General features: G+C 38.1%; 1 protein-coding gene across 1 annotated transcript; it reads right to left on the minus strand.

Moving 5' to 3' along the window:
- Positions 1-890: 890 nt before the first annotated feature.
- On the minus strand, positions 891-9,702 carry TAF13 (TATA-box binding protein associated factor 13). The gene is made up of 4 exons (XM_003990394.6): positions 9,584-9,702; positions 8,407-8,485; positions 4,276-4,373; positions 891-2,252 (listed from the first exon to the last, which is right to left on the minus strand). Exons 1-4 carry the CDS (start codon positions 9,608-9,610, stop codon positions 2,082-2,084), a joined length of 375 nt encoding a protein of 124 aa, XP_003990443.1. The 5' UTR covers positions 9,611-9,702; the 3' UTR covers positions 891-2,081.
- Between the last annotated feature and the right edge of the window lie 2,046 nt (positions 9,703-11,748).

An 11,748-nucleotide genomic window follows, 5' to 3' on the forward strand; every position in this document is an offset into this window, starting at 1 on the left:
AAAATAGTAAGATTAATGGCACTGCTATAGACTGAATTGTAACCCCCTAAAATTCATTACGTTGAAGCCCTACCCCCCACCCCCATCTGACAATATGGGAGATGGGGCCTTTAAAGAGGTGATTAAAGTTAAGGGGCACCTGGGTGGCTCAGTCGTCTCCGGTCGTGATCTTGTGGTTCGTGACTTCGAGCCCCACATCAGGCTCACTGCTGTCAGCCCATCAGCACAGAGCCCGCTTCAGATCCTCTCTGCCCCTCCCTTGCTTGTGCTCTCAAAAACAAATAAATATTTTAAAAAATAATAAAGAGGTGGTTAAAGTTAATGAAGCCATAAGGGTGGACCTCTGAACTGACAGAACTGGTACCCTTATAAGAAAAGAAACAAGACAGCTCTCTCAGGAAAAGTGAAGACACAGCAAGAAGGAGCTATCTGCAACCCAGGAAAAGTCCTCAGGAGACCCCAATCATGCTGGCACCCTGATCTTGGACTTCCAGCATCCAGAAACATGAGAAGGTAAACTTCTGTTGTTTAAGCTGCCCAGTCTACGATATTTTGTTACGGCAGCCCTAGCTCAGACAGGTACCAGTATAGCTCTCCTAGTGCCAGTTACTACCAGTTCTTTCAGGGTGAAGTTGACCCTGATTAGCAAAAATAGTAATATATTTTATTATTCCATTCCCATTCTTGATTTCAGCTTAGACTGGAGTAGCTTTTCAATTGGTTTTTACTTTTTTTAAGTAACAAAACGCTCTGCCCAGCTATCTTGAATCTCATCAAATCAGAAAAATTCTATCAATATAGAAAAAGTCTTTACTGAGATTAAGCAGCCAGAATTACATTACTAGTAATGGAGAGGAAAAGCTGATAAATCACATAGTCAAATTCATGTGTTCATCCTTTTAACTTTTGACTTTATTTCTTGTATCAACAGGTTAAGAAAGCAAAATTCTCTTACATATTGATTTATAGATAATGTTACAAGCAGCACACAAAACATTGTTTCACAGAGTAATATTCAGTGATCCCATTAAATGCAGTTTTAATCCTTATTTTAAACTAAGTGCAATAATTTAATACAATAAGCTGAACGCACACAAAACTTGTATATCCTGAACTACAAAAGTGGTTTCCACAACCATACATGGTTTTAGTCAAGTACACATTTCCACAATGAACAAGTACTAACAAGTATGTTAATAAAACACTATCCTAAATGCTTATCCTGCCATCAGCTTTTTAAGCAATACCTTCCTGTTACTGAAAACATTTATTTTTAGACGCTTTAATATAACCTGGGAAAATGAGTTCTCTTAAAACTTGACAACTAGTATATTATAAGCTCAAAAGGTTTTAAATCAAAAAAGCCTTCCAATACGGAAGAATTCACATGAAACTTTTAGTTAAAAAAAAAAGCCAACACTCTTGTTATCTAAAGAAAAGAATATTAAACAACAAATATCTCAAGACAGATAAACATTCCTACAAAAGACTGTATTTTCTTGTATCTTCTCCCTAAAAAAACACAAACCAGTTCACTATCTTTTAATAACCTCCTAGACTACTATAAACACTCCTACAAAAGACTATTTTTTTTGTATCTTCTCCCTAAAAAAAAGCAAACCAGCTATCTTTTAATAATCTCTTAGACTACTATAGTCTAAAAACTTTAGAAGACATGAAACACGTCTTAGCTATCATAGTCGAAGGTGCCCTTTAGATTTCATATATTAAACAGCTACAGTTTAGCCTACACCTAATGGCACAAATACCTAATACATAAATACTACTTCATCATTTAGACAGTCAAAAGTCAGAAGGAACTGCATGGTTTGCAAGGTACTTCAACTTACATGTGGTCATTAAAACCCAGTAAGTAATTCAAGTATAGTAGTATAATGGCAGACAATTCAAGGCTCAAATATCATTCTAAAATTGAAGACATGAAAAAAAAAATGGAAAACTTTGTGTTCCTCCATCCTTCACCTTCATGGCTAGATATAGAGACCTTACAGTGGAAAATATACAGTTATTATATATGCTTTCCCCAGAAGATAATGAAGCTTCAGAAAGTACAAAAGGTGTCAAGATCCATAGTTTGCCTCATCAAATGCTTTTCTAGCTCGTTTCAATTCTTCATTCATAGTAAGCAAGTCTTTAACCCTAGCAAACTTCCTTGGGTCCTTTCGAATCAAGAAGACGATATCTTCAACTTGTACCCGACCTTGTCTTCCGATTGACATTGCCTTGTGAGTCTATTACAAAGAAATAAATTAATTTTAAAAAATCTAATATTTTACTTTTTATTTGCATTTACTTAATACTGGTGAGTTTGAAGACTTTCTCTTCTATTTATAGCTATTCATTTGTGAATTGTGTTTATATTCATGTCCTTTGTCCACTTGCTACTGTGTTATAGTGATGCTTAATGTTTTATAGACATCTTTTAATACTAATGACATTAAAACTATCAAATTTATTGTTTCTTTTTTTTTGTTTTTTGGTATACCTAGTCTTTGTCTTCATTTGTATAAAATAATTCTATAATTTTGTTGTAACTGCATATTTCGTTTAAGCTTTGTCTAGTAATGAATAAATAGCGGTGAGTAAAAATAAACAAACAAACCGTGGTGAGTTTTCCCCTTAAATTCAAATAAATCTCATCTCCTATCATATATTCATCCTGTGCAAAAACAAAGGTTCATCATAATATTATTTCTAAGGACTAAAAAAGGGGAAATTAAGTGTTTAATAAGGCATTAAATAAACAAATTTGGGTACATCCAACCAATTGATATTATGAAGTCATTAAAAATATTTATAGAATATTATGCAATGACATGGGGAAAGTGTTCTACTTACGTAAGTGAAAAAGAAGGCTCTAAGACTAAATACACTATATGATTTCAATTTAATAAAGTTTAAAAATATGTGCAAAAAACCAAAAAAGTATTCACCAAAATCTGAGCATTAGTTGTCTAGATGGCAGGATTACAGATTTCTATTTTCTCTCCTGTACTTTTTTATAATTCCTAAATTTAACAAATATTCTTTTTATAAATGGAAAAAAAAATTAATGCATACTCTCTGACAGGAATTTTACTTCTATTATTCTATACTAAGGAAATAATCCATAACACAGGGTAAAAACTCACAAGAACACAACCAAACTCAGTATTCCTATCCCTGTGAATATATCCAAGGAGGAGATGGGAGGAAATTTCATGAATACGATCATATCTATTTAGATCAAAATAATCTAACTTATGCAAGAGAGAAATGGTTAAATATATTAGAAAACAATTTAAATGAATTTCATCTAACTACTAAAATAATTATGATTAGAATGTAGAAAATATATATTATAAAACTCTGAGTAAAAGAAATGTTTACTATGATTACCACTACATGTAAGCACTGTACACATTTTTTTTTTTAATGTTTATTTACCTTTGGGAGAGAGAGAGAGACAAAGTACGAACAGGGGATGAACACAGAGAGAGAGGGAGACACAGAATCCCAAGCAGGCTCCAAGCTCTGAGCTGTCAGCACAGAGCCCGAAGCAGGGCTTAAACTTGTGAACTGTGAGATCATGACCTGAGCCGAAGTCGGACACTTAACCGACTGAGCCACCCAGGCGCCCTTTTTTTAATAATTTTTTTTTTTAAGCACTGTATACATTTAAAAAAAAAAACTGGAAGGGGAGATCTTACATTAGATAATGGGATTATGGTTAATATTTGTAAATTTTATTCTAGAATCTTATAATTATGTCCTTATAAATAAAATTCAGGAGAAGGTAGAATATTGTGTGTGCACATATACATGAGTGTGTGTTTATATATGTATATATCATATATATATATATCTTAAATATTTTTTTTAACTTTATTTATTTATTTATTTAGAGACAGTACTCAAGAGTGTGACGAGGGGAGTGGCAAAGAGAATGGGAGGGGAGAGAGAGAGAATGCCTAGCAGGCTCAAGTGTGAACTCCCAAACCATGAAATCATGACCTGAGAGGAAACCAAGAGTCAAGATGCTTAACCGACTGAGCCAGGTCATGATCTCCCCGTCCTAAGACAGAGCCCCATGTTTGGCTCCGCGATGAGGCATGGAGCCTGCTTGAGATGCTCCCTCCCTCTCCTTCTGCCCCTGCCCCATGTGCGTGTGTGCTCCCCTCCCCCTCTCAAAAATAAAATCTTAAAAAAAAAAAATAAGGAGTTTCAAATCTATTACTCAATTAACTAAGACAAATTACAAAAAAAAAATCTTACCATTTCAGTGATGAACTCTATGACAAGGTCTTCAAGAATATCCACTGACTCAGTATAAGGATTCTGGTCATCCCCAAACCCATACATCATACATCGCACTGCAAAAGAACAATCATTTTTGTTTACTTGAACAAATTTAACAATTTTACCAATACCTTTTTCAAATTAGAAATGGACCAAATAAGACAAGATACTTGTATAAACATATATTATATATTTGTTATCTGCAAGTATGGATTTTGGTGTAAAAGACTTTTAACCACAATCTCATAACCAACTGTTCCTACAACTGTTCCTACCTGTCCTTCCCTACTAGGAACTCCTGTTCCCTCCCAGCCACTGAACCCTGATATCAATATTCTTTCCCTAATCTCTATTATCTATTCACCAACAACCCCAGAATACCTGTAACTAGGAAACTCCATGCCAGGGACAGGATGAGTAGCAATGGCTCAGCTCTTACTGGGAGTATTCTATGTGTGTATGGAGTGGGGAGTGAGGGGGGTGGTGGACAGGAGGGGCAGGCAGGGGGGCATTGGAAAAGAGAAGGCAAAATCCTTTCTGATACTAACATAGAAAAAAGGACATGAAAGAAAGTGCTCTAATTGCTTCTTATAGGAGGAACACAGTAATCAAAAGGAGAAAGCGAACTATGTGGAATCTTGACATTTCATTTCCTAGATCAATGCACTGCTAATAAAGTCCTTTCAGGCTTCAACCGAAAGAACCACAGAAAATGCAAAAGAGAAGAAAAGTCTAATACAGAGTAATAAAAATGGGTGCTAACAGCTAAAATTTACATAGACCTTACTATGTACCAGGGATATAGTTTTAAGCCTTTCACATACATAACTCATTTAAACCTCACAACAATCCTTTGAAGTAGATACTATTATTATCCCTATTCCGTATAGATGAGAAAATGGAGGCACTGAGCTAAGTGATTTACCCAAGCTAAGTGATTTTCCACACAGACGTAAGAGATGGAACCTCAGTTTGAATGCAACCGATCTTGCTCCAGAGTCAATATTCCTCCTCTTAACAGTATTACACTTCTTGGTAGTTTAAGGCAGATGGAATCCATGTGGATTCTCATCCTATAGTCTATAAACTCCCAGTTAGTCCATGGATAGGCTCTAAGAAATCCTTGAGGCCTTCTGAAATTAAATGCAAAATTTTATACATTATTTGTGTGTGCGCATTTTTCTTGAAAGAACAATCTGTTCTTAACAGTTCAGAAAGGGGTATATAAATGTTAAAAAAAAAAAAAAGGTCACAGGTTGGAAATGTTTTGTATATGGATCTGAGTGGTGGTCATATGTAAATAAGTAAAATTCATTAAGTTGTTCATTTAAGACTAATACAATTTATTTTAAGTACAGTAAAGAAAAAAAAGGAACTCCTAGGACATTTCTAACGGAAGACATGAGGGGCACCTGGGTAGCTCAGTTGGTTAAGTGGCCAACTTCAGCTCAGATCATGATCTTGCAGTTCATGGGTTTGAGTCTCGCGTTGGGCTCTGTGCTGTCAGTTCAGAGTCTGGAGCCTGCTTAGGATTCTGTATCTCCCTTTCTCACTGCCCCTCCCCCACTCCTGCTCTGTGTGTCTGTCTGTCTCTCTTTCAAAATTAAATATTTTAAAAAGTTAAAAAAAATAATGAAGAAATGAGTACATTAAGAATAATTTCTGGGTCGCCTGGGTGGCGCAGTCGGTTAAGCGTCCAACTTCAGCCAGGTCAGGATCTCGCGGTCCGGTCCGTGAGTTCGAGCCCCGCGTCGTGCTCTGGGCTGACAGCTCAGAGCCTGCAGCCTGTTTCCGATTCTGTGTCTCCCTCTCTCTCTGCCCCTCCCCCGTTCATGCTCTGTCTCTCTCTGTCCCAAAAAATAAATAAACGTTGGAAAAAAAAAAAAAAAGAATAATTTCTATTTAGGAGAAGCAAAAGCTGGTAGAACTGAAAAGAGAATAGAATAGATCAAGCCTAGGGAAGAAAAGAAAGGGGCGACTTGGAAGTTAGCCTGGGACAGAGGTATCCCTAGAGTTTAAACTGGTAAGAGCCTTTATGTCCAGATACAGGGAGTAGAAAACAAGTATTTTTTTTTCTCCTTTAGATTCTGACAACTTTGCTTTTTTTTTTTTTTGAGATAATTTCAGACTTACAGAAGAGTTGCAAAAAATAGTAGAGTTCCCAAATACCCTACATCCACCTTCCCCTTATTTTAACATCTTATATAACCAAAGACATTTATCAAAACTAAGAAATTAACATTGGTACAAATATAGAACTTACTCAGATTGTACCAGTTTTTCAACTGATATCCTTTTTCCATTTCAAGATCCCACGTTATTTAATTACCATGCCTCTTTACTTTTCACTGATCAGTGACAGTTCCTCAGACTTTTCTAGTCTTTTATGTCCTTGACACTGTAGAAGACTCCTGGTTAGTTATCTTGTGGTGTTCCCCAATTTGGGTTTGTCTGGTGTTCTTTCATTATTAGGCTGTGGGTACCCATTAGTAGAAAGGATACCATAGAGGTGATGTGCTCTCTTAACTGACTGAGCCACCCAGGCGCCCCTGATGTGCAATCTTAATGCATCACGTGATGTTAATATATATTACTGGTGATGTTGACTTTGATCATTTAGCTAACATTTTGGACATTACTTGTCTGCCAGGATTCTCCATTGTAAGCTTACTATTTTTCCTTAAATATTTTGAGTAAGATACTTTGTCATGAACATTTTGATGGGCATAATTCACCAGTATGTATGTAAACTGCACTTGGTTAAAAGGTTTGTAAAGATACAAATATCAGTGAATGCTTTGAAACTTTGTGTTATAGTAGCAAAAAATTTTTTAAGAAGAAGATTTAGGAGAACAGATCTTGGCCAGTAACATATCAAGATTCAGGTAAGACCAGAAGGCTGTGAAGATTCCAAATTCTTATCATCACAAAAATAAAGCAATTCAAGTAGAACAAAGGTTTCTGCTAACAATTGACTATGCAAACATCACACTGAGATGCTCTAGTGTGGGAATCCCCTTCTTATGCTGATTAAGAAGCAAAAACACATACAAATGGAGTAAACAGTATCAGAGATGGATTAAACAGTGGTCAGCTTTAGGTGAGAAATTGAGATATGGAGGATTTGAGTCATTAAAAATATAAAAATAAAAAGACATACTGCCTGCAGTTTCAAGAGCATTTGGAAATGACTGAGCCTGACCCAGCATAAATAAACCATATATTCATTTGTTAATACTCAGCCATAACTATATGTAAAGGACACAGGTTGGAGAGTGCATTCTCACAGTGCCTTTCATGGGCTGGCTTTGACCATCACTAGACACAGCAGCTCTTCCACTTACTTGCCAAAAAGGGTCAAACCTGTCTATTGAGGGAATACACTAGAGAACCAATCAATACATTATAATTTCCATGCCACTGTAATGCCTTACACTGTTCACCATTTTTCTGTATTTTCCAATGCCTTAGTCCCCAGCCCCAACTTAATTCCTACCCTCAGCACCTGTTCCAGGATCCATTATAATTTTTGACTTACAGTCAAAGGAGTCCTTGCTCCTACTGCTGCAATAGTAAAGGACATAAAAAGTAATGGAGGTATGTTCTTAGTCCCTGAGTTGAAACACTGATCACATTTCCTCATTTTAAAAAACTGTGTATTAAAAAAAAATGTGGGGGAACCTAGGTGGCTCAGTTGGTTGAGTGACTGACTCTTGATTTCAGCTCAGGTTGTAGTCAGTCCCAGGGTCGTGGGATTGAGCCCCAAGTTGGGCTCCACACTGAGCGTGAAGCATGCTTGAGTTTCCCTCTCTCTCTCTCTCTCTCTCCCCCCAGCATGTGTGTTCTCCCCAGCATGTGCGTTCTTTCTCTCTCTAAAATAAAAATTTTTCAAAATGTGTACACACAAAACCCACCTACCCACATACAAACATATAAATTCGGGTCAGGATCATTACTATCCATGATTCACAAGTTAAACAATCTTACAGGCAAGTCTGAGAATATTGTCCCTACAGGGAAACACATTCAGAACATTTATCTACTTTGAACAAACATGTCCAAAAGTTTTTATCATCTATAATTAAATCATTGTCAAATATTACTTACATTCTTTAGAAAAAAGTCTCTTCCTTTTACCCTGTCCACCTTCTGCACCTCCTCCAATTTCTTCACTTTCTTCCTCAAACTGTAAGTTAAAAATGTATATACAGAAATGTCAAGCACTGCATTTGATTTTTATTTTTAAAATTTTTTTTTCAACGTTTACTTATTTTTTGGGACAGAGAGAGACAGAGCATGAATGGGGGAGGGGCAGAGAGAGAGGGAGACACAGAATCGGAAACAGGCTCCAGGTTCTGAGCCATCAGCCCAGAGCCTGACGCGGGGCTCGAACTCACGGACCGCGAGATCGTGACCTGGCTGAAGTCGGACGCTTAACCGACTGCGCCACCCAGGCGCCCCTGCATTTGATTTTTAAGCAATTAACATTAATTTTTTTCCACTTTCAACACTAATTATCATGCCAGAAAGCCTAAAACATGCAGCAAAAAAAAAATCATGAAACCTTAGCATTTTAGGAGCCTTAAAGACTATCCAGTCCAACTTCCCACTCAATGCAGGAATGGCTCTCCTACAGTGTCCCTAACAAATAATTTTACTGCCTCTGCTGGAAGCGTTTCAATGACCGTACTTTTTTTTTTTTTTTAAACCAACTAGTTAGCCTATTACTACACAGTTTTACTGTTAAGAGTGAATCGAAGTAAGTAAAACTATCTTTATTTTTTATTAAGCATTGCTTATACAGTGCCAGGAACTTTCTTCAAGTAAGCCTTAACCCCATTTTACGACACGAAAACCAAGGCTCAAAGTTAAGTAACTTGCTCACAGATAATAGAGATTTTGAAACACCAATTTCCTGACTTTCGGTCCATTATTCCCACTACTTTACAGTAAGTATATAGTTTTGTTACTAGTTGAAGTGCTGGTTCATAATGAGAGCTAAAAATAATTAGCTTCGTCCTATGATGATTCTCCAGGCGATTCAAAGAGTGTCTGACAAATAGAGACCAAAAGCAAAGGGCAAGGGGCCACCTTCCCACTCTTCACGTCCTGCCCCACACACTAAGAGATGAATCGGGAGGGAAGGGCTAGCACGGCGTGAAGTCCCCGAACTCTCTCCAGTGAATTCGCGAAGGAAAACCTCGAGTGACTCTGAACTCGAGTTCCACTTCTGCACCCCAGGGAGTGAAGAAAGGACTGGGTTGTAACAGTGGTGGTCACTCACGGTAGGATCTTCCTCCTCGTCTGCCATGCCACCAGCCAGCTTACAGGGCTCAGCCGCCTCGCTCCCAGCGGGTTTTACTATATCCGCGGCCTCACTTCCGGTGACGCGCAGGGAGGGGCGGGACGAGACGGAGCCTAGTCCCGGCCGGCCAGCTGGGGTGGAAAATGCGCGGAGACAAACTAACGGGGGACCCAAGCCGAGTTTAGGGAGAGAGGGATGAGCTCTAGGCTCTGTGTTCAAGATCACAGATTAATTAAACATTCGCAAAGTAAAGGGGACGTGTATCTCCTTGTGACCCTGAATTTGCTTCTATATATCGAATCACCTCTTCCTGATTTGGGGCTGTGTAGTTATGCATCGTTGGGGGTCCTAGCAGTCCTTGGGCTGCCCGAAGAGTGTACTTAAACGATTTTAACAACTTTCAGTTACACTATTATTAATTGCCAAGCACTATACCGGTTATCGGGTGTGTTTTTCTTCGCTACTAGTTTTTAAGGGGGTGATACTACCCCTTAGACTGAGGATTCAATATTTGTGCGGAGTTTTTTGATCAGAACAGTAATTGGGAAAAACACCGGCGTTAGAAGGCTAAAGGTAGGGATATAAAATGTTATGCAATGCAAGACACGATACCACGCAAGGAAAAGTTGTTCCACAATGTTTCTGAATGTCCTGCTAAACATTCATGCAAGTGAAAACTCTGTAATTATCTGAACCTAGAACCTTTGTTAAAATATAGACACAAAGCATGTCCTATGCTTTTAACTTACATTTAATTTTCTAGGAATGAAACTATGAGATAATAGAAAAAAATATTTATGGGTCTCTGCTGCCAGTTTCTGGCACAGAACTCCTAAAACCCTTGCAATTTCCTTGGTGATAAGAGCATAGGAGCATCTTTTGTTCTTATGAGGCAATTTAGGATGGGATCCTAGATGGGGGCTGGTCACCAGAAAGACCAAGCCATGATTAGAAGGTTGGAGTTTTCAGCCCCAGCTCCCATTCTCCAGACGCGGGAGGGAAGCTGGAAATGTAGTTAATAATTGATCATGCCTACATGAGGCATAAAAATCCCAATAGTAGGGGTTTTGGAGAGCTTCCAGGTTGGGGAACATACCCACCTACGAAGAGAATGACACACCCCCAACTCCACAAGGACAGAGAAGCTCTTCACTTAGGACCCTTCCAGACCTCGCTCTCATCATAGGCTGTTCATCTAAGTAAATGTTTCCATTAGTTCTGTGAGGTGTTCTAGCAAATAAATCCAAGGGGGAGGAAGTCATGGGAACCTCTGATTTATAGCCAAGTTGGACAGAAGGTGGGGACTCTGGCACCTACTACTTGTAATTGGCATCTAAAGTGGGAAGCAGTCTGGTGGAACTGCACCCTTAACTCGTGGGATCTAATTGAATTAAATTAGACTTGAATTAAATTGTAGGACACCCAACAGTGTCACAGAATTGTTTGCTGTGGGAAAAAAACCCACATTTAGTGACCAGAAGTGTCAGAAGTGAAGTGTCCTGTGTGAAAGTAAAGAGGAAAGATACAGGGAAGAATGAACCAGGGTTTTTCCCAAAATAGCAAGTACCATAGAAGTGGAGACGTGTATACTTTGTTTTGTTTGAAACTTACCAAGAGCTGTGAACCATTTCAGGAAATAACGTCACCAAAGGCCAAATCACTTGTAATAATTTGGGTAGCCCATACTCACTGGGTGATAATGCTTTTGTAGCTCCCACATTCATTGTGATTCTACATATAGGTCCAAGCATCTGAAACCATTATACCCCCTACTGTAGTCATGCCTGAGCATTCACATATTGAAACACGTATTATAATTCACTGTCTGTATTTTACCTTTATATTACATTAGGGCATTATATATTATTTTTAAATTATTGGGTAGTTAAATACATTTGTTATTTATTGCTGTGTGACAAATTCTCTCCAAACTTAGTGGCTTAAGACAAACATCTATCACACAGTTTCTGTGGTTCAGGAATCTGGGTGCAGTTTAGTTGGCTCAAGGTCCCTTATATTGCAGTCAGGGTGTTGGCTGGGGCTGCAGTCTCATCTGAAGTATTGATGGGGAAAGATGCACTTCCAAAATCACTCTCACGGTTGTCAGCAGGATTCAGTTCCTTTAGGTTGTTAGACTAAGGGCC

The sequence above is a fragment of the Felis catus genome, chromosome C1 (genome assembly GCF_018350175.1).
Source record: "Felis catus isolate Fca126 chromosome C1, F.catus_Fca126_mat1.0, whole genome shotgun sequence".
Classification (NCBI taxonomy): Eukaryota; Metazoa; Chordata; class Mammalia; order Carnivora; family Felidae; genus Felis; species Felis catus.